The 27,251-nt window shown below is 44.9% G+C and overlaps 2 protein-coding genes and 1 long non-coding RNA gene across 12 annotated transcripts in view; 2 read left to right on the plus strand and 1 right to left on the minus strand.

The window, feature by feature from the left end:
• WIPF2 (WAS/WASL interacting protein family member 2) overlaps positions 1-6,046 on the plus strand; it is a 49,579-nt gene extending 43,533 nt beyond the window's left edge. For all 5 annotated transcript variants that reach the window (XM_045488749.1, XM_045488750.1, XM_045488751.1 and 2 more), the window contains 2 exons: positions 867-968; positions 1,215-6,046. In XM_045488749.1, coding sequence (XP_045344705.1) covers positions 867-968; positions 1,215-1,255 — 143 coding nt within the window. In that variant the 3' untranslated portion in view covers positions 1,256-6,046. The remainder of the gene's footprint in view (positions 1-866; positions 969-1,214) is intronic.
• Positions 1,329-27,251, plus strand: part of CDC6 (cell division cycle 6) — a 45,357-nt gene continuing 19,434 nt past the window's right edge. Inside the window, exons 1-12 of one of the 6 annotated variants that reach the window (XM_045488741.1) lie at positions 1,329-1,435; positions 9,910-10,097; positions 11,158-11,439; positions 11,563-11,762; positions 12,269-12,444; positions 12,850-12,956; positions 13,406-13,545; positions 14,441-14,541; positions 15,690-15,754; positions 17,964-18,166; positions 18,576-18,716; positions 19,258-19,966. In XM_045488741.1, coding sequence (XP_045344697.1) covers positions 9,923-10,097; positions 11,158-11,439; positions 11,563-11,762; positions 12,269-12,444; positions 12,850-12,956; positions 13,406-13,545; positions 14,441-14,541; positions 15,690-15,754; positions 17,964-18,166; positions 18,576-18,716; positions 19,258-19,347 — 1,680 coding nt within the window. In that variant the 5' untranslated portion in view covers positions 1,329-1,435; positions 9,910-9,922 and the 3' untranslated portion in view covers positions 19,348-19,966. Of the gene's footprint in view, positions 1,436-6,147; positions 6,431-6,470; positions 9,034-9,054; positions 9,152-9,909; positions 10,098-11,157; positions 11,440-11,562; positions 11,763-12,268; positions 12,445-12,849; positions 12,957-13,405; positions 13,546-14,440; positions 14,542-15,689; positions 15,755-17,963; positions 18,167-18,575; positions 18,717-19,257; positions 19,967-27,251 lie in introns of those variants that run through there. The other 5 variants (XR_006714959.1, XM_045488739.1, XM_045488743.1 and 2 more) reach the window with 5 other exon arrangements.
• On the minus strand, positions 11,323-25,884 carry LOC123603624. The gene is made up of 3 exons (XR_006714962.1): positions 25,571-25,884; positions 22,033-22,209; positions 11,323-11,619 (listed from the first exon to the last, which is right to left on the minus strand). It is a non-coding gene; the product is annotated as an uncharacterized LOC123603624 (long non-coding RNA).

Genomic DNA, 27,251 nt, shown 5'->3' on the forward strand with positions numbered 1-27,251 from the left:
CCCTCATCTATGAAATGAGGGGGTTGAGATCAGGAGTGTATCATATTTAACTTTTCAAGGTTATAAATGAGTCTTAGGCCCCACCTAAGAGGTTCTAGTTCATTAGGTTTAGAATGGAGCCCCAAGCAAAGGTTGTCCATAGGGTTTTCTCAGACCCTCTATTGAGGACCCCTGGAAAGATCTATACAGCCCCATTCGACCCTAACACTCTACATTCTTTAATGGTTAACTCCTACCCACTCCCACTCTAGTCTGTTCCTAATAGGTGGACCAGGGTTTTTGGAATGTGAGTGAGTCACGCCCATAGAAAATTTGAGCCACCTTGTAGAAGGGCCATGGAAAGTGGGAGTGGGGGCCGTGAGAGGGCTCTCCCAACTGTGTCGTAGAATTTAAATGAGGGTCATTTGGACCAGAGGGGAATTATCTGGTCAGATCTCTCAGTAGCTCATGACAAAAATTCCCGTTTTAGGTTAATGTCTACCAATCTGTAGATTCAGTTCAGTTGGTTTCCCATGGTGACAGTCTCTAAGATGACTGAAACAGAACTGTATTTCTTTCTCTTCCCATGCAAACAGCTGGGCTCCTTTCATGTTAAGTGTGTGGTTTTTGGTGGAAAGATTTGAAGAACCAATTCAAAGATTGATTCCTTTTCATTAGAAAAGAGCCTTTAAGCACAGCCTCTGCATATGAGGTGCCTAGAAAGATGCTCTTGCTGGCCTCCAGAACCTTGGTTTAGTGGGCCAGGCGGGCCCCTCATCGTCCATCAGAATGCATGGGAAATTAGCAAGGGGAGGGTCAGAAGTGGTACGGAGTATGTGGGAGCACACGAAAGAGTGATAGGAATTAATTTTTTGTTCTTTTCCCAGATGATTTTGAGTCAAAGTATTCTTTCCATCCAGTAGAAGACTTTCCTGCTCCAGAAGAATATAAACACTTTCAAAGAATATATCCCAGCAAAACAAACCGAGGTGAGAAGAGCAGCCATGAAAGTTTTTCCATAATTCCATTGAATGTAGAATTGGTGTGTTTTTCTTAGGTTAAAATTTGCTTCTCCTCATCAGTGTTTTCTTAAGAAAACAAAGATAACAACAAAACCAATCCCTAAATTTTAAAGGTTAGCTTAAAGAGCCTGTCTCTTATTTCAGGAATGTTTGGGTTATTCAGGGTCTGGTGGTTGACCTTCTGTATGTGGTTTTCATTTTTATATTTTTCAGCTGCCCGTGGAGCCCCACCTCTGCCACCCATTCTCAGGTGAAGCCTGACTTGGTCCTGTTCCTCAGGATAAGGATGGACCCTCTCCTGTGCTCAGATGGTCCCTTCCATTCCCCTGAAACCTGCATGAGAGCTCCTGACGTGTTTCTCCAGTGCAACCCACCTCTAGACACCAAGCGTCCTCCCCACTCACCTCCATCTATGCATCTCGTCTCTAGACTTGGTGATTGGACTCTTTATATTGACAGGAGGGTCTCAAACCCTGCATCCATCCCTCCTCTTGCAAGCCCTGCTAGCCAGATGAGGAAAAAGCTTCCATGTCTCCTGCTTTCCTTTTGGGGAAAGGTGCCTTGTTGTGATGAATGAACTCATTGTTGGAGCAGGGTGGAGAATGGTACTCCTACCTTCTCCTACCCACAGTGGGGGAAGCTTGGCGAGTATATTCTATTTCATCATTCAGGAGGCTGGCATGGCCAGGACTTCTGGGGGGTGGGCATTTTTAGTGAAACAGGAAAGGAATTTGCAGAGAAGTGATCTGTTTTAAAGGTCATGTTTGAAAAAGGGGCAAAGAAACGGTTCTGCTTTCTTTTTAGGGGTATTTTGGTTTTGTTTTCACCCCACCCCATGCCACCACCCCAGGGAGAAGTTGGATATTACAAATACTAAATACTAATCAGTTGAACTAAACATCTAATAAGAAGAGAGGGTGAAATAAACTGGGGATCCTTTTAGAGCTAGTCAGTTTCTGTGCAGCAAAGGGACCAGGAGCCATTTGCATCCTCTGGGAATCCCTGCCCATTTCCTCAGGGTGCTGAGGCTGAGGGATGTTTTTCCTCTCTGCACTGCCCACTCCCTCAAGAGAAAAGTCCCATTTTTTCGTTCATTACAGATTCACATACTCCAAAAACCTGCAATGGGAGATGGGAAGATAAGGCCTTGGCCTTGACACCTGGCCCTTTTAGTCCTGCTCAGAAACTTCAGCCCCTCATGGGTGCTCCAGGATGACAAGGGAAGGGTGAAGCACCTCATGGAAGGGATCAGCTCTGTGGACTTCGAAGGACTTTAAGGCCAACTTATTCCAAAGTTCACAGCCCATCTGGCTGAGTATGTTCTTTCTGTTCCTTTCTCCACCACTCTTGCCTTCCCAAGACTGAAGGGGTTATACAACCAAATAGAGAAGGGTGAGGAAGCTTATGGGGATAGTCAAAGATTCCTCTGTGCCAAGAAGCACAAAGACTTTGGTGAGGTGTGCTTCAGTCCAATTGATCTTCCTTGGCAGTCAGCAATATGTTTCTTTGTCTTCCAGTCCTGGTTAAAGGGCACAGAGGAAATGGGTCCCAATCTAGGTAGGAACTGAGCTTGGATGGTGCGACAGGGACTTCACCATTCTCCAGCAGCAGGATGGGGCTCCTGGGTTCTACACATGGGTTGGTTTGGTTTGCTACAGCTCTTGCCAAGTGCAGAGACTGCTCAAAGCTTGGAGTTAGAGCAGGAGAGCCAGGGCTATTCCTTGAAATGGATGGGGAGAGTCAATTAAAAATTATCACCAGGTACATCAACAGGCTTAAACTGCCTTAGGGACCTCTCTAATCTGTTAGATCACAGACTAAGGATCTGTGCCTGGTGCCCAGTGAAACCCAAGTCTTCCCAGTGCTAGATGGGAGAGCTCTCAACTTGGGTTATTTGTATGGGGTCTGCTATCCTCTGCCATCCCCTGGACTACATTGGCCTTTGGGACAAACTATGGTGAGGTCTGTCACCAAACTTTTCTAATCATTCTCTTTATTGTTTTTATTTTCAAATCTGTTAGCAGTTACCTCCCAGCAGTATATCCCTAGCATCCTGAAGCCAGGATAGCTGAGACAGGGCACTAGTGGAGGGAAAAAGAGTTATAAGAGTTAATTCTGCAGCAGAGTTCCAGGGAGATGCTGACCAGTTACTGAACTTGGACTGTGAAGTCTTCCCATTTGTTTTTGAAATGGGAGTTGATGCCTTTTGTACAATGTTATCAAAGTATATCTTTTTTTTTTCCTCCTTTACTCAAACATAGAGCATCAAAATGAATATCACAAGTAAAAGCCAAACCCCAGCTTTTCATTGGGGCTGATAATCTTCCTCCTCTGTGACCTGCTGTCCCTCATACTCCCCAGCATTTGGGCTGTGTCACATGGGTATTGATTGTATTCTCATTTTCTTGGCCTCATGAAAAAAGGCCTGGGCCTAGATCTAATCAGAGGGATTTTCTTCTTGAGAGCATGTTGATGGCACAGTACCTATTTAAATGTCTTTTGCCTTATACGTTATTTGGTCCCTCTGTTAATAACAGATTTATTGTCATGTATATTTACTATTGAAGAATGGGAATGTGATCCTCATAGTTATTGATCTATTTTATATGTTGTAAAAAGCTTGTAAAATAGATTTAAGGTGGGCTGGCTGCAAGAGCACTAAAACTTCTCACCTTTTAAACTGCTCTTTTTATCTGCTTGTGGGAATTTTGTCTCTTCAGTGGAAGATTGGGTGGTCTCATGTTGAGACTATTGCCCAGTCCCATTAACCCCCTTATTCCCTCCCAGAAGGAAGAGACATTGCCTAACTAAGCATCAGGAATCTGTGTTAAAAGCCCTTGTGCGGGTTTGGTTTTATGATGTTTTTTCTCTAGTGGGAAAAACTTAATTGTTTCTTTCCACCCTTTCTGGGAAGCAGAGCAGTGGCTTCCAGGTTTTTAAATGAGCTAGATGCCCCTCTTCCCTCTTTTTTGGTCACCAGACCTGGATCGAATCACTTTGATATTCCAGGTATGGTTTTTTTCTGTTGTGGGGATTTCCTCCAGCTGCAGAACCCTATCATCCTCACAGCCTGGGCTCCCAGAGTGTGGGTTTAGGGCTACCCCACCTGATGGATGTGAGGCTGCTGTCTCCAGAAATGCATCCCAGCACTCCTAACTGGCAAACGCAAGGAGACTAGCCGCTGGCCATTGCACTGGGGGCTTCCCTCCCCGACAGCTTCCCAACTTGAAGCCCAGATTTACCTCCAGGGAGAGGTGAGAAAAAATTGTAAATAGACTTGCTACAGAGCAACTCAGGGTTGGGGTGTGTTTTAATTCTCCTGATCACTTGAAATAATCTGTAGGCTGAGTGCTTATGGGAGTGGGGGAGAAATGTGACTCCAGGGTCCTTCCCTTCCGCAAAGCTCTGGGGGTGGAGTACAGGGCATCTGAGGCCCTTTGATGGCACTACACTGAGCTGTCTGTCCTTCTGGAAACCCAACCTACGATCAACTGCAAATCCAATTCTTCACATTCCAGTTGTAGCCTTTCTTTCCCTACTGAATCTCAGTCCCTAGCCATGTGGTCAAGGTGGCTTTCTGTAAGACACCCTGATTTAGGGAATGGAAGGCATTACACAAGTCTGCCTTCAAGACTCATCTCTTAAAAGCAAAATGTAACAAAATTACAGCCACCTTCAAGATACATACAAAAAGAAGGATAACTTTAACTGAAGGAAGGATTTGGTTCCATTCAACTCCACGGTCATTGTGCCTTTACTTGTGTTAGAGTTCTCTGCTTTCTTCCTCTCTCCCTTTGAAGCAATTAAAATCTTCCTTGATAACTGCTGTTTCCTTCTTTCTACTCTTGTTTCTAACAGCTTAGTGGGTTTCCTCTAATTGTCTTAAATCTCATTCCACTGGTGGCAGAGGGGCCAAGCCTTCTTTTCTCATGTCTAACCTTTGTCCTTTCCCACGGGGACCAGTGTGAAAGTCATAGTCAACACTGAATAAAAGACTAGAGTGACATGTGTGGTGTGCGTGAGTGTGTGTGTCTATCCATCTTTGCGTGTGGGTCAGTTTATTTTCTTTTTAAAAAATAATTTATTGTATGACTTATTTTGGAGTTCTACTCCAATTACAGTGCTCCCTCACCCAATTAGCAGTGATTTTGCCCCCTCCCTCCCCACAATGTATAGTCTGGTCTCAGGTTGGATTCTTTGGTACATTTCTTTCTTCTGGATGCCGTGCAGTTTAATTAAACCTTGCTTAAAAACAAAAACCTGAAAACTGTGTACTCTTGTCTGGAACGCCGCCTCAAGTGGTGGCATAGAGAGGGGAGAAAATCTGTTGCCTCCAGTGAGTGTAGTGGTTTGACTAGGACCTCTGAGAAGGTAGATGCACTGACTTGGGCGGAAGCATCTGGTAGCTGGAGGGGTTTTCCCTCCTCCCCTCCTGCTGTTTTGAATACCACAGTTCATTAGCCATGCTCACCTGGGTGATTCTGATAGATTTGGTCATCAGTGTTTGCCACCTACCTGATTTCAGGGGACCCAGGAGATGCTCTGGCCTTGTCCTCTCCTTCTATCTCTTAAGCTTCTTTCTACCTGTGTTGCATGGCAGTCTCAGACTGAGGTATGGAAGAAAAGGTGGGGGCAGAGCAGACAGACTATGCGTGTCTATTTTTATTGGGTTTTTTTTTTTCCCTTTCCTGCTTTTTGCATTGAAATCTTAGCTGGCTTTCTTGAACTTTGACTTGGGGTGTAAAAACTGAACCAGACATTCTCTGCTTACTGTGGTCAGCTGACATAATCACCACCAAGAGTTAATGAGCTTACCTTGCACTTATTCATCACTAGGAAAGGTCTTGAAATTATTTCCCATACTGATTCATTATGGGTGTGTGTATGAATCACTTTCACATGATTTTAGATATGAAAACGTGAGAGGGAGGGGGGAAAGGCCTCCTTTCATTTTCATCCATACTTAACAGATTGGCTGAATCCCTGATTATTTGACCCATCATTGTTATTAATATGATTAATAAACTACCTATTTATTGATTTAATTGTTCCTCCTGTGACTTTAAATAGCCCTCAAATAGATTTTGTGTGAATGACCCTCAGCTTCACTTCCTAACCCTGTAAGGTTTTCTCTGTCCTGTTGAGATGGTATTGCTAGTCTGTGTGTGTGTGTGCGTGTGTGTGCACGCATGGGTTCACACACAAGGATGTTGTGCACTGGATGGGTCCTTCCAGTGTGATTTGATTCCTTCCCTCATGCTACTGTGTTATCAGTTAAGCAGGTGATAAGGACTCCAGTGTGTCAACTGTCATTATTACTGAGACAGCTGCTTACTGTGAATGTGCCTGTTTAAGTATTTCCTGGCCCCGCCCAGCCACAGCTGCAAGGATGCTGCCTGCCTCTGACTTCTGTTACTCTGCAGACAGAGGTAAGAGAAGGAAAATGTCAACCTCAGGACCCTAACCACCCCAGAGGAGAACTACAGGGACATGCTTCACGTCTGACATCATGACAGCACTGGAGCCCAGTCTGGATCATTTTTACACATAGTTGAATTAATTTTCCACTCCTAGGTTATGGGGTGTGAAATTTAAAGGACTCTATGCTATCCAGCCACAAAAAGTGTTCATGAAAAAGGTGGATATCCAGTTGGCAGGAATGTCCTTTCCGTTCTTTCAGCAGGCCTGTATTGTATACTTTACTCTGCCAGGGACCTACAATATGAAGATGAATAGGACACGGTCTTTGCCTCCAGGGAGCTCAGAGTCTAGGAGGACACTTCAGGACAGCTGCCAGGAGAAACCTATGTAGGTTATTAAAAGGCTTTATGACAGCCAGGGAGGGAGGATGGTGTGTGGCATTCCACACAGAGGAAACAGCAAGGACAGAGGCACAGAAGCAAGAAACTGGTGGCATGTGCAGCATGTTCCTGTAGTATCGGAAAGGGAGAGCTTCATGTAGGTAACCTTTTAGGGACCTTTCAATCCAGACATTCTGTGATTCTCTGCCTGCTTCCACGGTGGTCATTTAATCTTGTAGGCTTATTTTGGACCATTGTTTTTCTTCTTGGTGAGAGTTTTCATAGCCTGCAAGATGTATATATTAAGTACTCATTGCTTCCTGGGCTCCCTCTAGCCCACTGTAACTGAGGGAGGTTGTTTGCCACTACCCCTTAAAGCTGGCTGGACACCTGTTTCCATTTCAGGTTATTAAGGACAGTTCTTAGGTGGCCAGGTTATCAAAATACATGAACAGTAAATGTTGCTTCCTGGGTTCTATCGCTCTATTAGATCAGAAATACCATCAAGTCAAAAAGCCTCCATTCTACGGTAACACTTTTTCCATTCACGTCAGTCTCTTCACTTAGGGTTTCCAGCTCCTAGAGAGCCTTCCCAAAATGTGCTCCTTCACCATCTCTTCCTATTTATTTACTTTTGAAGTTTTATTTAAGTGATCTCTACACCCCACGTGGGGCTTGAACTCACGGCCAGAGATGGAGTCATAAGCTCTTATGACTGAGCCAACTAGGCACCCCCATCCCTTCCTATTTAGAAGTACACAGAGGTTTCTTACTTAGGACCTGCATCTAATACCTCCCCCTGTATTTAAGTGGTCAAGAATTTGATCTGTCAGACTTCCTGAGTTCAAATGCCAATTTTTCCACTTACTGGTTGTGTGACTTTGGGCAGATTTACTCAAGCCCTCTATTTCAGTTTCCTCATTTGCAAAATGAAAATAACACCAATTTAATGCGATGTTTGTGAGAGTAAGGTGATAATAGGTGGGCTCAGTGCCTGGCATACACTTAAACACTCAGTATTTGTGCTTTATCTCCTGTATGAACTAATTATAATTAACTGATGATTGTAATACCATTGGTTCCTATTTCTCAGCTTCATTGCTCTATTTCATTTGAAACTAAAGAATGAAAGATAAATGCCTGCCATCACCTAGAATTGGGTTTTGGCCTTCAAGGGAACCTGAGGTTATTAGCTTTGGAAGCCGGCCTGTAAATTACTCCTTTAATTTATATTTTTCATTAAAAGCTCAGCTTGCCTCTTCTTCTATAGGGGTCTTCTCTGGCCCTGAAACCCCAGTGTTTAGCCATAAAATAAGGTTTTAAAATTAAGGGTCCATAATTCTCTCAGCTCCCCACAAGGTGTGGATTAATGGAATTGATAAGAAGGTGCACAGGATGTTATTTTTAACGAAAGCAAAGGCCTGGCCCTATTTCTTATCTTTGAAACACAAATCAAGGAGATACTGCGATTGGAGTGTAGTGTATTTATTTATGTATGTGTAGAGCTTTACAAAAAAAACCTCGGTTTGGGTGTCAGGAAATCTGGGTCCTAAGCTCTTCATCGCCACCAAGATGCTGTGACCTCTAACCCTCTGCACATTCGCTTTGTGACTTGCAGGTTGAACATTAGGTAAGTAAAGCGCCTAGTATCACGCCTGGCACACAGAACTGCCCCCCCTTCCCCTGTCATGACAGGTAGTAGGTCTCTGAAAATGCATACCATTAGGATAATGAAAATGGGTACGCGCGCCAGTGAGAAGGGCAACCACATCTCTACACCTCCCACGGAAAAATGAGCATGGAAACAGAGTCGCGTTGCAGCTAAGACTACACTTCCCGCTGCTCTTTGCGGCCGGCTCGGTTTGCCTTACCCAGAATCGCTCCCTCCGCAACCTTGCGTCTTTCCGCGGAGGCCCCGGATGTAGAATGCCTCAGCTCGATGGGCGTGGCCTGGCAGTGGCTCTGAGACCTGGGGCTCTCTTATTGGTTGTGGTCCTTCCGACTGGATTGGAAGTGAAGGAGGGGGCGTGGGCCAAGGCGCGCGGCGCTCTAGCGACAGCCAATCAGAAGCCTGGTCGGGCTTTGGCGGGAGGCGGTAAAGCTGCGGCTTTGCAGATTTGGCGCGAGTGCGGCTGGGCTTTACTGCAGCTGGTGTGTAGTTTATTCCGGAACTTGCCCTGAAGAATCCCAGAAGCCGTGTGCGAGAGACGTGAGAAAGAGCCAGCACTGAGGTACTCAGCCTTGTGAGGTGGAGAGGAGAGGATTGCTCGGGGAGGCCTAGGGCCCAGGAGGCAGCGGAGTTGGGAGAGCGGCTACGGCGAGGGCCGCTGCTTCCCCCTGAGGCTCGAGGTGAAGTGAGGGGAGAAGAGCTCAGATCGTCGGAGGTCTGGGGTCGGAGTAAGAGAAGGGAGTAGCCTGGCAGTCGTGCGTGGAATAAAGGGGCTGAATGTCGAAGGAGGGAGATGTTTCGGAGTGGGGTTGAGAAGGTGTGGCGTGAGGACTGAGTGCAGGGTGGAGGGAAGACCGTATATATGTCAGGGTGCTGGGCCAACCTGGTGATAAAGACACACCCCGTGCCCGGAGTGAGGGAATTAGAAGTCCTGTAGAAGTCAGTTAAGATAAACTTTTTATTGCATCACTCAAGTGGTTAAGAATTTGGGCTCTGGAACCAGAATGCCTGGCCTGCTATGACTTTGGGCTTTTGTGCCTCTGAGTTTTCTCCTCTGTAAAATAAGAATAGTAAGAGTGCCGACCTCTAGTGTGTAAAACTTAAATGAGTCAGTGCCTAAGGGGCCCCGAGCTGGCTCTGTCCGTAGAGCATGCGACTTGTGATCGCAGGGGTCATGAGTCGGAGCTCCACGCTGGGTGTAGAGATTCCTTAAAGTGAAAATAAAATGCTTATAACAGCGTCTTACACATAGTAGGTAGACAGCAAGTGTTTGTTATTATTGCTCAGATTTGGATGTGAAGTAGAACTGAATGCTAAAATATTGTTACCACATAATTTACTTACGAAATGTTGCTCATCGTTATAAATTCCATGTTAGCTACTTTTCCTTCATTTTTTACATATTGACAGATTGCCCTGTTCCTTTTTTTGTACCCAGCCGTGTTGCCATCATGCCTCAAACCCGATCCCAGTCACAGGCTACAATCAGTTTTCCAAAAAAGAAGCTGTCTCGGACATTGGACAAAGCTAAAACTTCTGGTGACACCAAACTAGAACTGACCAATGTCCAGGCCTCACGCCGTTCTTGTGTAAAAATTCTGCCTCTCAGCCCCAGAAAACGTCTTGGTAAGCTATCCATTATAGAAGTACAACTTTTTGCCTGGTAGCTCTTTGTTTAGTTTGAGAGAGAGAGAGAGAGAGAAAGCATGAGTGGGGGGAAGGGGCAGAGGGAGAGAGAGAATCTTAAGCAGGCTCCACGCTCAGCACAGAGCCCCACTTGGGGTTTGATTCCCACCACCCTGGGATCATGACCTGAGCCCAAATCAAGAGTCGGGTGGTCAACTGATGGAGCCATCCAGGCGCCCTGTGACTGGTGGCTCTTGACCTCTCTTTCCTCAATAATAAGATGCCTAGTCCTTTGAAACAGCTTCCTAAGTTCATTTAAGACCACTGTGTTCTTAAACTAGTTAAAAAAAAAAAAGACCACTCTGTTCACTTTGGTTATTTTCAAAATAGTTGCTAAATTCATTTACTGAACTTCAGAGTTAAGCTCCGTGTTGAGGTCACTTTCTGAACTGCTTAACAGTTCTGGTATTCAGTTCCTTAATTTTGAACTTAGTTGTCAGTGTTTTAAATGACCTTGCAGTTATTTATATAGTATTTTGAAGATTTCACCTCATTAATGGTGAAATTAATAGAAGCAAAATAATAGAAGATTGTTTTAGAACAGTAGTTGGTAATCCTGTCTTGTTTTAGATCTTTTTTTGGTTTTTTGTTTTTAAATGAAGGGTGATGTGGCAGTATCTAAAGACATTTTTGGTTGTCACAATTGAGGGAGTGGCATAGTGGATAAAGGCCAGGGATGCTGCTGAACATTCTACAATGCACAGGATAGCTCCCTACAAGAATTATTTGGTCCAAGATCTCAATGGTGCTAAGACTGACAAACCTTGTTTTAGAGCAATGTTAAAAATTTCATCCCACTGAACCCCTTTGCTTTCTGCCAAATAGTAGTACGATTCAGTGTGCCATCTGGTGGCCAGTATTTGCTTCTAGATGAGAGGCATTTTATTTTGGTGGTTTTGATTATGGAAATTTGACTCTTGCTGAGAAAAGCAGAGATGTTCCAAGTCCTTTTGCTATCCACTACTATGAATGACCATATTTTGATTTTAATATATTTCAGGTGATGATAATCTGTGCAACACTCCCCATTTGCCACCCTGTTCTCCACCAAAACAAGGCAAGAAAGAGAATGGCCCCCCTCGCTTCCATACACCTAAGGGGCGCAGATTGGTGTTTGACAATCAGCTGACAATTAAGTCTCCTAGCAAAAGAGAACAAGCCAGAGTTCACCAAAACAAAATACATTCCTCAGTTCGAAAAGGTCAAGAGATTACAACAAATTCTGAGCAGAGATGTCCACTGGAGAAAGAATCTGCATGTATGAGACTGTTCAAGCAAGAAGGTTCGTTCTTACATGTCAGCTGTTAGTACAGCCTCATAAACAAGCTGGTGACTCCAGATGAAACCCAGTGGATCTTCTTAGTCTCCTCTGTTGTATCTAATTGTCCTTTCACGTTTGACACAGGCACTTGCTACCAGCAAGCAAAGCTGGTCCTGAATACAGCTGTCCCAGATCGGCTGCCTGCCAGGGAAAAGGAGATGAATGTCATCAGGAATTTCCTGAGGGAGCACATCTGTGGGAAAAAAGCTGGAAGTCTTTATCTTTCTGGTCCTCCTGGAACTGGAAAAACTGCCTGTTTAAGCCGAATTCTGCAAGACCTCAAGGTACACTGAAAGTCTGAAATATGAAGCTCTTGCTAAAATGACACTTGGTTATTAAGGGTTAAGAAAAAGTAGACATGCTTAGGAGATTGAAGTCTTCCCTCAAGTAAGATGTTTTTAGTTTCATTGTCTAAATCTTTCTTTTTTTTTTTTTTTTTTTTAATTTTTTTTTTTAACGTTTATTTATTTTTGAGACAGAGAGAGACAGAGCATGAACGGGGGAGGGTCAGAGAGAGAGGGAGACACAGAATCCGAAACAGGCTCCAGGCTCTGAGCTGTCAGCACAGAGCCCGATGCTGGGCTCGAACTCACGGACCGCGAGATCATGACCTGAGCTGAAGTCAGCCGCTTAACCGACTGAGCCACCCAGGCGCCCCATCATTGTCTATATCTTTCTAAATGAAAGTAGAACTTATTCTCTTACATGCATTTAACTCCTCAAAGACGCTTTAGGTCCCATCAAACCTTTATCTGAGGGCAAAATATCTCTCATGTTTGCATTTTTCTAGAAGGAACTGAAAGGCTTTAAAACTATCATGCTGAATTGCATGTCCTTGAGGACTGCCCAGGCTGTATTCCCAGCTATTGCTCAGGAGATTTGTCAGGAAGAAGTATGCAGGCCAGCTGGGAAGGACATGATGAAGAAACTGGAAAACCATATGACTGCAGAGAAGGGCCCCATGATGTAAGTATTGCTCTGCTGCATGTTGTTCTATAAAAATCTGCAAGGTCTGTTGCCCACAAACTCATATTCTAGTCTCTTGAATTTATCAGTTTGTATAAAAAAAGAACATTTCCTATATTTGCTGTACAAGAGGTAGTTACATATGCTTAAAGGGAAAGAAGAGAGGAAAAATACACGTTCTAATTTTAAATTGGAAAAAATGTTTTTAAACTAATTGCTTGAAAAACCTGTATGTTACTTTTATGTGATGGTGGGGGGTTATCATTGTAACAGTGACTGGAGAGAGGACAGCTTATGACCTCCAAACTGGTGTCAGCTGTAGGAATGTGACTTGAGTCAGCCCAGATCTCACAGATTGGAGAGTTAAGGTGAACATGGATACTAATCACTTCTCTTTATATGTAGTGTGTTGGTGTTGGACGAGGTGGATCAGCTGGACAGCAAAGGGCAGGATGTGTTGTACACGCTGTTCGAATGGCCATGGTTAAGCAATTCTCGATTGGTGCTGATTGGTTAGTGTTCAGTTGCTAATGTTACAGGATGGTTCTAAAGAATTCTTTTTTAATCACTTCATCTTATCTATCACCTATTTTATGTCAAGCCAGCTTTCTGCTTTCTTATCAAAATGAAAGTTACTACAAAATAATAGTAGTTTTAACCTAAAATCAGTTTTGTGAAGTCTGAATAGAAATGCTATAATACTTCATTTCAGAGACCGCTGATTTTTGGACTATCTGGTCCTATTTATTAGTGAACAATTCTAAACCTAACTTGAACAGAGCATTCTAAGGTGACTGTGTACATCTTACCTAATAAGTATGGGTGGAGGGTGGGTGGCAAGTGAGAAGCAACAGTTAGAATGCTGGATTATAACTAGAAATCTTGTTCAGCTTTCAAAGGGTTTAGTTTTCCTTATAGGTGATTTGACCGTGATGATTGGTGGTATTTATCTCCTCCTCAGGTATTGCTAATACCCTGGATCTCACGGACAGAATTCTGCCGAGGCTTCAAGCTAGAGAAAAATGTAAGCCACAGCTGTTGAACTTCCCACCTTATACCAAAAATCAGATAGCTGCTATCTTGCAGGATCGGCTTGATCTGGTAAGTCCCACCTACTGTACCACATTATGTATCCCTTGGATCAGCTCTGGAGGGGAAGCCTAACAGTCATTCTAAAATATTTTTGCTTAGATTGCTTTCCTTAGCAGGGAGTTCTGGTGGGCCATAGTGAGAACATTTTTATATGAATTTCCACCCAAGGCTCCGTTTATTGGGTGCCTCAGTGTTGGAATAAAAATAAGAGAAGAATCACTCAATACTGTTTTTTCCTCTTGTTTTTCAAGTTTATGTATTTGTAGTAATCTCTACACCCAATGTGGAGCTCAGACTCATGACCCTAAGATCATGCTCTTCTGAGTGAGCCAGCCAAGTGCCCTTAATCCTTTAAAAGAAATTTTTTTAATGTTTATTTATTATTGAGAGACAGAGAGAGACAGAGCATGAGCATGGGCGGGGCAGAGAGAGGAGGAGACACAGACTCTGGAGCAGGCTCCAGGCTCTGAGCTGCCAGCACAGAGTCTGTTGTGGGACTCGAACTCACACAAACCTCGAGATATGACCTGAGCAGAAGTCGGATGCTCAACCGGCTGAGCCACGCAGGCGCCCTGCCCCTCAATCCTTTTTAAATGGCCTTTAAAAATAGGGCCTATGAAAAAAACTTTCTCTTGAAAATGACCAAATAGATTTTATTTTAGTTTAGTTTTGCTAATTTCTGATTGCTTTTTTTCCCCATTCATGAACCTCAAGTACATGCTTACAGAATGCTTCAATGTGTGAAATTTCCATTTACTTTATGAGCAAAAAAGGCATCTCTTAGATCCTAAAGGGTGGCCAGTCAAGTTTAGACTTAACATGAAAATATGTATATCAGGGACCTAAATTACAGCGAGGGGGAATATTATACTTCATGTTGTCATCCCCTATGTCTTGTCCAAAGGTATCTAGAGATCAGGTTCTGGACAATGCTGCAATTCAATTCTGTGCCCGAAAAGTCTCTGCTGTTTCAGGAGATGTTCGAAAAGCACTAGATGTTTGCAGGTGAGTTATGGCACTGTCGGCTACTTTTATTAAAAAAAGAAATGATGTTAATTGTCTCATGTAACTCAAGTGAATGTGGCTTAAGAGGCTGCATTCTGCCACTTTTTACACTCAGAAAGGAGGACTTGTTTCTCAGTGGGGAGCTCTGCATTTCCACCGTGTTAATGTCTGAAACATTATCAGTCCATTACCTACAGAGGGAGAAACAAATGAGATGTTGCTGGCACTCCCTGTGGTGATTATAGATTGGTTAATTACATTTGTATTAAAAAAGACTCCAGTTTACTTTTCCATTAGCTGGTCTCAAGCAGGTTTATTTATGGACCTGAACCATCTTTGCCTTTAGACTTTTTTTTCCTTCCTTTCCTTTTGTGAGCACCCCTTCCTCCTGTTGGTGGTCCCCCACAGTTGTACTCTAGACCTCTCTCTCCCTTCCCATCCTCTGCCCCTCCTGCTGGGGAAAGCCTCTGTGCTGACTGATGAAATTTCTTCCTTCCCAGTAGGGACACTGGGTCCATTAAAATGATACTTGCTGTGTTGGCCCGCCGGTCCAACCTCCCCCTACTGCCATGCAAAAGATCCAGGCCTGGCTTATGGCTTCCTGTGGGCAAAGTACTTTGGAGACAGCAGTGGGAGAGTAAGCTCTGCCTATTGCTAGATGGCATGATCCTGGATTTGAAAGTTTCCCCTAGTCAGCAAACTAGTTGGGTAAAGACTGCAACTATGAGCAATTGTCATGTAGGCTGGTGTGGTTTAGCCTACATGTATCATATGTATATGTAGCCAAGGACTCCCCTTTTAGCTCCAGTGCATATGGGTGGTACTGGCTCTCTGTAGTCAGTCACCCACCCACATATCCTCTCTCCTATCCATGACATTTTTTCCTTGTTCAGAATGTTATTATTGGCCACATGTATGATGACCTACTTGGCATCTATAAGAGGAAACCATATAGTGTTGAAGTTTCTCAGATTCCCTGGTCCATGAAATTATTTCAAGGCAATTAAGTCCCCTTTAGCTGAGACATAACCCAGCTTCATTTAGGGGCTTTGAAATTATAAAACATGTGTCTGTTTTTGAGCTTGGTGGTTTGGTGTGGTGTTTGGTTTGGCTCAGCCTAAATTAATTTTAGAAATATTTTTTTATAGGAGAGCTATTGAAATTGTAGAGTCGGATGTCAAAAGCCAGACTATCCTCAAACCGCTGTCTGAATGTAAGTAGTTTATCTCCTTCCCGTCTTCCTTTATAATTGGAAGCTTAACTTTTCTGAGGAAAGGGGTAGAAAGATGAAATGAACACAGTTAAATCCACACTTATCCTGTTCTGTATTCTCTGTTTTTGGTCAATTTCATCTACTTTACTTGAGTCTGGCCTGTCAGTACTGTAGTCCATGCATTGCTGGAAATGAGCTCCCCAGGGTGTTATAGAAATGGCTGGGTCATAGTAAGTTTTCTTTCTAAACTCTAGAAATGAAAATTGTAGACAATAAGGCTTGCCCAGCTTCTCTCTGGGTTCTTGTGTTGAGTGCACTTTAGGTCTTGATATAGGTGAAAAGAAAGCCCAGTAAATAAGAGTCAGACAGTGAGAGAATCTAGTTCAACTTGGGATATCTCAAGTCTTTACACATGTGTAGGAGGGTGAAGATACAAACATGATATTGCTACAGTGGGCTGTTAGAAAAATGACAAAATTAATTTTCCTTTCCGTTAGCTCTGTTCTCTTAGTCATGGCGGATGTAAAATGGCCCTGAACTACGTATCTTGTCAGTATTTTAATATCCAGTGTTAATCTTTAGAAACAAGACAGTCCGATTTGATTGTTTCCTCTTTCACTCTTGCAGTGGTTGAGAGTTATCAAAATTGTTTCTAGCACTATAGTTCCATAGAAAACTCACTTTCTTTTCTTCCCTTCCCTTCCCTCCCCTCCCTTCCCTCTTTTCTTTTCTTTTCTCTCTTCTTTTCCTTTCTTTTCTCTCCTTTCCTTTTCTTTTCTTTTCTTTTCTTTTCTTTTCTTTTCTTTCCTTTCCTTTCCTTTCCTTTCCTTTCCTTTCCTTTTCTTTTCTTTTTTCTCCCCCTCTCCCCTTCTCTCCCTTCCTCCCTTCCTTTTCATCAATTTGTTGAAAGGAAATCAATAAAAATATTTCAGAAGTAGCCAAATTCAGAGTGTATGCTAATTAATGGTAGGTAATATATACCAATGCATAGATTAGGTTATTGGTTTCTCTTTAACTTTTCAGATTATTCCTTTTCCTCAAGCAATAACATTTAGGCTTGTCAGTGCCCCTGTGAGCACCACTGGCACACACATAGCTAAAGGAGGTTGTAAGCTTCTGGCATAAATTATCAGATTAACTACATTCCTGTCTTTTGACCTCTGGTATGTGTGATTAGCTTTTAATGGCTCCAGAAAGCTATACGGAGGCTGATTTCAACTAAATATAAGAAGGCACTTTCTAGTAAATAGCAGTAACTGGGCTTCTTTGACACATATGTGGGTTCCCTAGCTTTGAAGATATTCAAACAAAAGCTGGATAGATGATCACTGGTTGGGATTGTTTGGGGTAGGAAGCAAGAAGAGACCTCTAAATTCCTTTCAACTTTAAGATTCAGCTACTTGATCAGTGATCTCCAGTTTCTCTACTACCGCTAGTTCACAGCAGCTTCCCATTTGTGGTAACAAAATAGAAGCAAATTGCTTCGGGGTGACTGCACGTGGTCTGAGGAAGTAACTTAGGCAAAGGTTGTTACAGAGCAAATCCCTCCTCTGTCCAAACAATGAGGCCACAGTCCTAGGCATCTCGTTGGCAGTTCCCCAACCTCCCGCCTCCGAGATGGTGCTATCTGCTAAGATATCCAATGACATTTTCTCAAGTGTTGCTCTATTGTAGATCAGCTTAGGCAAGTGAACCAAACCTCAAAGGTCATTTGGGGAGGCTATCTAGAAGAATTATGTAGGATTCCCTTTACTGTCCACATTTAGCCACTCATTTGATTCAAGATATTAGGTAATTCTTACAATTTCTTTTTCCTTTCTTAATTACCATGCACAATCATCCTTGCCTTAAGGTTCTGTTCTTTTTCATCTTCAAGATACTAAGAACTTCCAAGGCAGAATACAGTAGTTTTCTGTCTAGTCCTTCTTTCCTGAGGTGGATTTTGTCTCCCTGACATTAAATTGCATTCCACAGGACAAAATAGCTTGCCGTTCTGCCCAGAAAGAGGAAAACCCAATTTTCCAAGTCATCATATTTTTAAGGATAGCATTGTCTCTCATCCTTTGGCTTCTAGTCACAGAGTTGGAACCTCCGCTTTTGCCACCACATGACTGCACTTGAATTTCTTTCAGCTAAAACTTAGTATTATCTGTCTCAATGCACACGATATTTTAAAATTTTAATTAAGCTTGATTTATTTACTTTTTAGGTAAATCGCCCTCTGAGTCACTGGTTCCCAAGAGGGTTGGTCTTATTCACATATCCCAAGTCATCTCAGAAGTTGATGGTAACAGAATGACTTTGAGCCAAGAAGGGGCACAAGATTCCTTCCCCCTTCAGCAGAAGATATTGGTCTGCTCTTTGCTGCTCTTGACCAGGCAGCTGAAAATCAAAGAGGTCACTCTGGGGAAGGTGAGTTGAGAATCTGCTTTGCAGAGCAGATATTGTCCAAAAGGCCTATTATGCTCCAGCTGATATGAATTAAAAATGGATTTTTAACAATAAGAATAAATATTGGTACCATATAAAAGGCAACTGGCTTTATTTCCCTTGGGTTGTGGTTGAGAATTTCCCATTAATTTCCTCCTCTCCATTTCTTCCTCTCCCTAAGAAATATATAGAGCTCCTCTCCTGCATTACAGTACAGTCTGTTGGCAATGTCTACAGTGTGCCTCTTCGAGGATTTGATTGAAAAGAGGGAAAATTAGGGTATTCAGATAACCTACAAATGCGAACTCACAATTTAAAAAAAAAAAAAAGATTATAAAGTTACAAAAGATAGAACTTTTAAACAACTTTTGTTCTTCCTTATTCCTCCCAGTTACATGAAGCCTATAGTAACGTCTGTCGCAAACAGCAGGTGGCAGCTGTGGACCAGTCAGAGTGTTTGTCACTTTCAGGGCTCTTGGAGGCCAGGGGCATTTTAGGATTAAAGAAAAACAAGGAAACCCGCTTCACAAAGGTACAACTAACTGCTTCTTTGTGATAATGCTTTCAATTGTCCTGTTTTGGAGAGATTATCTTTTGCTAAAGTAAAGATTTAAATATGACCACAGTTAGGTAAACAATTTTTTTTGTTAAGTAGAGTTAAAGATCTGTGAGGATGGGGGGCACCTAGTGACTCAGTCGGTTAAGCATCTGACTTCAGCTCAGGTCATGATCCCACTTCAGCTCAGGTCACGATCTGGTAGTTCGTGATTTCAAGCTCCTTGTCTGAGCTGTACTGACAGTTCACAGCCTGGAGCCTGCTTTGGATCTGTCACTCCCTCTCTGCCCCTCCCCTGCTTGCACTCTGTTTCTCAAAAATAAATAAACATTTTTAAAAATTAAAAAAAAAAAAAAAGATCTGTGAGGATGGGGCAATGGTATGAATGAAGCATTCTCTGCGGGCCATTGACTTCTTGCCTCTTGTGACAGAAGTTCAACATGGTAGAAATGTGTGTAATAAAAACTTGACTTTTGTGAGTTCTCCACCATGAAAAGTCCTTTTCTCTTCTTTCCAGGTGTCTTTGAAGATTGAAGAGAAGGAAGTAGAGCATGCTCTAAAAGACAAAGCTTTAATCGGAAATATCTTAGCTACTGGATTGCCTTAAATTCTTTTCTTTTATACTAATGATGCTACCTGAAAGTATCCAGCTGGCATTTAGAGATCTATGGAGTCTTCATTTTAGTACTTTATCCATTCAGTGGCATTCAATGGTAATTTGTGAAAACAGTGACCTTTTTTTAACATGAAACTGATAAATTTTAATCTATGGATTCATGAATATTAGTGCAGAATAATAATTTGGGGTGTTATTTTATGCATTAAAAATTACCAAGTAGACCTTTTTTAATTATATTCACTACCTCCACCTCTTATGTATCTCTAACCAATATGCTTATATTGCAGTACACAAGGTTTATGTTGTGGAATGTGCCTGTATTTACCTCTTAGTTTCTTCAGACATTGGCATATTTTAAAGAACCTTGGGGCTAGAGTAAGAAGAGAGAAAAGGGATGTTGCAGGAAAATAAGCAAGTCCACGTGGAGATCTGGAGATTTGATCAAAGAATTTCTTTCTTTTTGGAGGATATTGTGTTTGTGTTGCAAGTGCTTCCACACTGTGACATTTTAAAGACTCATTGAGCTTCTTGGGCACTCCCAAGGCTGTGGGGGTGGTAAAGGGACAGTAACTGTACGGATTGTGAATATATTTATTTTCAAGTTGCATCCTTTGTCTTTTTAAGCATGCACATTTCAAGAGAACTCAGACTTTCAGAAAACCATGTGAAAATTTCTCCCCAAACTGTCCCACAGTCTTAGCTGCCCTCAGATGAAGCCACTTGTTTCCAGATGCTTTCGTTTGGGGCTGGATTTTCATCTGAGCCTTTTCATCTGAGCCTCAGATTTTTCCAGTGTTATTAGATAAATTAATCCATGTGGCTACTCAAGTCTTCCCTTTGCTTCGCTTGGTTTCCAGTGGCATTCAATGGTAATTTGTGATGGGGACACCAGAGGGCACCATTATAACACTGACTACCTTAAAACTGCAGGCTTGGGGCTGGGGTAGTTTTGAGGGAAGGGGGAGAAAACCAGTTTGATCCCTTTGGGAGATTACTATACTTTTATAACTCAAGCAGATGCTTGGAATGCAAACCATGTGCCATGTGAATGGTCTCAGAGCCAGTGACCAAGTCTGTGCTCACTGAGCTCTTCTACCTCTCGGATAGGACTTGAGTTGGGGAACTTGATATTGTACAAATGATCTGTTGGCCAGTGTTTCATTCATGCTGCCCACTGTATCCTTGTAATGTGATCTGGGCCACGGCAGATGGTATGGGATAGAAGAAGGACATGCAGAGAGAGCCCTCTGAAATGAACACTACCCACCGGTGGGTGTGGCAGAGCATTGTCTGTACATGAGAGTCTGAATGTCGTTCTCGCCTTCTCACCTTTACCAGGTTACTCCCTCCCTCTGAGGGTCATCTGTGAGTGGAAAACACAGTTCTGTACCTAGAAGCCTGAGAGTGTCTGGGGCTACAAGGGTTAACAAGCATAATTGCAAAGATTGTCCGAAGGCTGATGGAAAGCAGAGACTGAATGGGATTGAGAACAGATGCGAGGCTTGATTTAAATTACATTTTATTGGATGCTGCAGCCTTAAGAGACGTGACTGCTTTACAGTTTGTTTCCACACTGTGGGCAGCTGCTGTCTGTTCTGTGTCCACAGTAGGATCCTGCCCAAAAAGGAGCGGCCTCCCCACCTCGTTGTGTTTGAGGCTTGGCGCCTTTCTCTTAACTGTAGGGCTTGAGTCAGGAACATGGCTTGACTCGCAGTGGGGCTGCTATGTATCCTCCATGGCTCTGAGCCAAGATTGCATTTGCAGATTCAAAAGGGCGAAATTTCTTTCCCCTTTACCTCTTTTCTCTCCCTTTCCCCTGGTATTTGGAAATAGGGTTTTTTTGTGTACTGGTTTGTTAGTTTCCTTTCCTTCAGTTCTCCCCCCACTGTCAATTTCTAGGTCATTGCTGCTCTTAAGACTTCAGCAATTGGAACAGGGTTGGTTCTGTCAATGATGCGTGAAGCAGACTTAGAGTCCCTGCTTGGCTTCCACTGCCCTTGTGGGAGCAAAAGCTGATGTATGTTTGTCAGTGAAGTCTTAAGTGTAATTCAGACAGCCAGAGAGCAGACTGAGAGGAGGAAGAAAGTGCTTTTCTTACTGGCGTTTCTCACTGAAGCTGAGAGCTATGGGAAGGTAGTGGGATTTTTAGAGGGATGGGCCGGACTTGTGGTTACTAGTTTTTGCCAGGATTGTAGCCTGTTTCACATAGAGTAGTGGCAAAGATGCTGACCTACATTCTTCCTCTTGAAGGTGGTGGGGTGTGTGTCTATATCCTGATTTATATTTCTTCACAGAAGCAGATTAAGCTTCCGTAGAGTGTTGATGGGTATTGCCATGGAAAGAACATAGACACAATAAAATTGGTGTGTTTCAACCCCAGAGCTGCCGCTGACATTTCTGCCTCAGTGAAGACTTGCCTGTGGGTAGATAACTAACTGGCAAGAGTGTGTGAGGTCCAAGCTACCCAGAGATCAAAAATATTGGCAGAGCTCTATTTGCTACCCACCCCCCATCCACTGCTCCCTGCCTTTATTAAGTGCCCTTTTAAGATTGACCAATAAGAACTGGGAGGTAGGATTGAGATACTTCTTGAGGATCTTCAAAAATATCTATTGAGAGGTGTTGCCTTGACTACCGAGGGAGACCAAAAGAAAGAGCCAAGATGTTACTTACCTTTGTGTCTGTCCCCAGCACCTAGTACAGCGTTAGGTACCTGGTAGGTATTCAGTAAACAGTCATTGAATGGATGGATAAATGAACCAAGGAAGACACTGCCTTTTCCTCCATATCGAGGCCAGTTATCAGAAGGTAAACACTGTTGGTGTTTCTGCATGGAGGTGGAGCAGGGCCCTGTAAAAGAGGGGTGCTCCATCTTACAAGATGTGTCTTGACACATTGTGGAGCGTTTATTGGTCTCACAGATGCGTACCAATCGCTCCCTCTGATGTAGTGGCATTTTGCTTGAGGCAACTTCCACACTGCTCCCAGGAAGCCTCGGGTTTGGGGAGAGGGAGTCCTACCCATGGGCTGGGAAGATGGGCACCTGTCTGGATGTTACCTAGGTCCCTAGGGATTGGCCGGAAGCTTTGCCTCCATTTGGCAAGGGATCAGGGAGGAACACACCTTTGGTGTCCCATTTTGTAACTTTTGAAGAAAGTGGTGATCTCAGGTTCTTCCTGAAAATCTGAGGTGCCCTCTAAAACATTCCCCTTCATGCTGCAAACAGCACTGGTCTCCCTCTTCTCAGAAGTGCATTCTGTAGGAGGAGAAGGTGTGCCCTCTGGCCTCCCTTGATTTTCAACCCCAGCCCCAAGGCACTGGCAGTAGAAGCTAATTGGGTGCAAGGGGCCTGGGTAGAGGCTGTCTGAAGACTGGGGAAAAGAGAGAGCCAGCTCCTTTTTTAAAAAGCTCTAATTGAGTTCTGAATCAGCCTCCCTCTCTTTGATCCCTCCTCTGTTTCCCACACTGCCTGAAAGAGCTAGATCAGCACTTTATAACAAGGGTGCGCCTGCTCCCCACACCGCCCCCCTCTCCCGACGCGCTCTCCGCTGCCGCCATCCACTGCTTGTCTCCTTCAGTTAAGATAATGAAGATGCTGAGAGATAAAATGTGTATTTAATAAGGGTGGGGGTAGGGAGGCGGAAAGGGGCAGCCAGGGCCTTCCCTAGTTTGGGGCCTAGCCAAGACTCAAGCTGAAAGCAAAGCTGGAGTAAGACTTGGCCCCAGGGTGTGGGGGTTTCTGGGCCTCAATCCAGCTGACTTCACTGCCTGCTGTTTGCCCTAAATTCCCCCACCTCCACCCTCTCACCCCCACACTCCTTTCTTTCCTCTCTCCTTGCTCCCCATGGGGAAAGGGAATCTTGCTTCAACTTTATTTTCAGCTGGTAACTTGGCCTTTGGTGCGGTGCCCCCAGTCCCCGAGTCAGCTGCAAGGTCGGGCTAGGGCAGCCCCCTCTAGCTAAGGCCTGCAGAAGCCTTGGGTTCGCGGTGGGGGGTGAAAAAAAGCTGGAGTTAATGAAGACCAGCTGCTAGTCTGGGTTCTGCCTGCAGTTAGCTGGAGGCCAGCCTTTGGTGGTGGTTGAAGGTATTGGGGTGCGTGACCTCCGTCCCTGGGCACAAGGATATCCTGTGGCAGCTGAGGCTTGTGCTCCTCTCTGGGCTCGGTTTTATCCTTAGTTTGTAAGAGAGGAGTGCGTTTCCCTCTTGCCCTACTCCTCCCCTCTCCAAATAACACTCGCCCTTATTGGGCTTTATAACTGTAGTGGCGGCCCAGCTGAGATCTGAGGATCTCCAAGTTCTTTTGTAAACACTCATTAACTGCTTGGGAAGAACCAAGAGCCCTGGTTAACAGCTGGGAGGGAACTGAGGCACGTTAGGGAGAAAGGCTTGACCTGAGCTCACCCCATGGACTCCACCCTGGGGCCTCCATCCTTCCTGTCTAGCTCCTTTCCTCAGTAATTCCTATAAGGGGGAGAAAGATGTGGGTGAAACATTGCTGCCCTCTCCCCTTCTAGGAAGAGGCTATACTTTCTCCCTGCCCTCGAATCTGTGCCTGACTACCTCCTGCCCCACAGAGTCCCTTCACCCCATGACACTTTCCCTGCTCTGCTGCTGCTGCTGCTGCTGGAGATGCATGCAATTCTCCTTGCAAAATACTCTCACTCCAGCCCTCTGCAGCCCTCCCATCCACCTTTCCCTGGCCCACCAAACCCAAACCCCAGTGCCTCTTTTTGAGGTACTTGGGAAAATCACCTATCCTAAACTGGGCCTGTAACCTTGAAGCTGATCTAATTGTGCTAAGAGGTCCCTCTGTCCCTTGTATTTATCCCAAATGGTAGCTGGGAAAATACTCTTTCTTTACTGAATTCATTCTGGGAAAGTTTCAGGATCAAGGGCTGGGCAGCGGCACTGGTTGACCCCTATGTGTTCTGAATCTCGTCCTTCTGCTGACAATTGCCATTTCTGGTGATAGGTGTAACCCAAAGCCCCCCAGCTCCACCTGCTCATACTCTCATCTGTATGTGCATGTCTGCCCACTTTAGCACACTCCCAGGTACACACACCCTAGCCAGGATATGAAACTACCAGTTTCCAACTGCTATGGATGTCTCATCGCCCTTTTACTTGTGGGGAAATCGCCCTCCCCTCCCCTGGGTGGCGTCCTAGGTACTTAGGAATAGTGGGGAGGGATGGGGAGATTGTGCTATGTCTCTGAGGGGCGGGATAGGAGTGAGCACCTGTCCAAAATGCATACCTCCATCCCCAAATTATCAATGGCTAAGTGGCTTAATAGGAGTGGTAAGGAAGGAAATCTTAACCCCCATCTTCAACATCAAAGCCCAAATCATCTGCTAGGGGCAGGAAGGAAGAAATGTCCTTTTCCTCTTGTCAAATATTATCCTATCTTCAGCTAAAGTCATCCATGTGCTGTGTATTTGAGACTGAGGACTGTTCCGGTCTCCAGCCCATGACTGAGACACCCTGCTTTCTCCCAGTGAGTTCCTTCTCCCCCCATCAGTCAGCTCTGCACCCGCTGACCCAGCCAGGGCTGGTGGAAGAGGGCGGGGAGAGCTTACTGTTTGGCGAGTGGCCTTTAGGACCCAACGGAAACCCGTGCCTCTTGCAGCAGCCTAACCCAGAAGCAGGGGGGAATCCTGAATCGAGCTGAGAGGGCTTCCCCGGTTCTCCTGGGAACCCCATCGCCCCCCTGCCAGCACACACCTGAGCAGGTAGGACCGCGCACGCCCCTTCCCAATTCCCCCTCGGCCGCCTTCCGCCGGGCTTCTCCGCTGCTGATCTGGTCGTTTCCCTCTCGCCAGTTCAGGCTTTCCCCATCCCTCCTCCCCCACTGATCACTGTGGTCCGGGGAGGTGGGAGCCTGGGAACAGTGGGGTGTCTGAGAGCTCGGAGCCCCCCGCACCCTGCAGCGCCCTTCCCGCGCTCCCTCCCAGGCATTCCCCGATCTCAGGCTAAGAATGGAAAGTGGGGGGAAGGTCTGCCCAGGCCCCACGCCCTTGCACCCTCCTTTGCAGTATTGCCTAATCCCCCTTCCCCCACCTCACCTCGACAGGAGAATTTACAGTGCTGGGGTGATAGTGGAGGGAGCAGGAGAGGAACCAGAGCCTTCCAGAGGGATTTGTCTCTCGCTTCCTCCTGGCCTTCCCCACCCCAAGAGCTTGGGACTTTTGTTTGCCCCCAACTCCCTACTCACCTTGTAGGGGAACTAATGCCCCTTTCCAGATCTCACACTTAGGTGGCTAAAGGCTTTGCTGGAGGGTAGTGGAGGTTGTGAGCAGTTTTCGGTGACCTGTTCCTCTAGGGAAAGTTCTTTCATTCTTTCAGCTTAGAGCCCCCATCACTGCCAATACCTCAGCACCTATTGCAAAGAACCCCCCCCTCCAACTACGTGTGTGTGTGTGTGTGTGTGTGTGTGTGTATGTAGACCATGTGATTTTAAATCTACAAGCTTTGGATAAAGGTGGCTGCGTGCATTGAAGGGGAGAGATCCCAGAATGTGGCCCAGGCCAGAACAGGCTCAGCCCAGATGGCTGGGGAAGGGGGTGTGGACCAGATCTGGGAGGCCACCCAGCCATGCCAGCTCCCTGGGCTCCTTGGCTTTCAGAGCCTCAGGCTCCTGGTGTTACCCCAAAGCTTCTGCCCTCCTGCAGGCTCTCTGGGAAAGGGTTGAATGGCACCTACTGTTTACAGTGGCTTATTTTTCCCTCCAGCTGGGGGCTGACAAAGCCTGCTCTCTGAAGATCTAGGGCATCTCATTCTGGTTTAGTGGTTTTGCAGGAGGGGTGTATGACCTGTCAGAGTAACTGTGTGAATGTGTGTATATCGCCTCTGAGCAGAGCCGACTGGGGAGGAGAGTGATAGGAAAGACTGGTCACACTTTGGGGGAACCCCTCTAGCTCTCTGTGGTAGAGTGGGCAGCATGTCTCCTGTCCCCAACTGTGAACTCTATCTAGGTGTGGGGTGTGCTTTGCAGTCTCCATGACTCCTTGGATCCCCAACAGGTTGGTTTTGTAGGAAAGGGTGGATAATGGAGTGACTTCAGACTTAGTTCTGCTCTTGACCCAGGAAGCAAAGTAGAGATTCTGAGTGTGAACAGGTATGTGCATTTGTACTGAAGCCTCAGTTTTCTTTCCTTCTTTCTCTCTTTCTCTTTCTTTCTTTCTTTCTTTCTTTCTTTCTTTCTTTCTTTCTTTCTTTCTTTCTTTTTCTTCCTTCCTTCCTTCCTTCCTTCCTTCCTTCCTTCCTTCCTTCCTTCCTTCTTTCCTTTCTTTTTTTCTTTCTTTGACAAAGAAGGGAATTTATTTCAGTGAGGCTAATACAAGGAAGACAGCAGACTAATGTCTCAGACTATCTCCCTCAGTTTCTTCATTTGTAAAAATGGCTATTGGTAGCAAGCCCCGCTTGCCTGATAGGGACACCTCCATAAAGGCCCCATAAGACAATGTATTCTAAAACCCAGTGCAAATGGTACTTTCCGCTGGGGTGGGAGTGGGGGTTCTAAGATGGGATTCTGTTCCTAAATCTAGGTCAGTCTCTCTGCTTTGGCTTTCCCTCGCCCCAATCCTTGCCCATCTGGGGGATGGTGGAATCAGGCAGGCTATTGCCCTAGGGGCCGCAGAATTACCCTAATGCCGGTGGTGGCTGTTGCCAGAGAGCCTGTGGTCAGAGAAGACAGATCTCTCTACTAGGCTTTTCTTCCTCTGGGGCTCCACATCTTCTCCCCTGAGCCCCGTCTCCACCTTCCTTCTGCCATGCCTGCTCAGCGTCCTTGTCCCTGTCTCTCCCCTGCCCAGTGGCCTCCTTGTCCGGCTCACTGGACAGGGGCCCTAATCGGATTGGACAGCTGAGATATGTGTGGCGGCTGAGAGCAGGCG

This window comes from Leopardus geoffroyi, chromosome E1 (assembly GCF_018350155.1).
Source record: "Leopardus geoffroyi isolate Oge1 chromosome E1, O.geoffroyi_Oge1_pat1.0, whole genome shotgun sequence".
NCBI lineage: Eukaryota > Metazoa > Chordata > Mammalia > Carnivora > Felidae > Leopardus > Leopardus geoffroyi.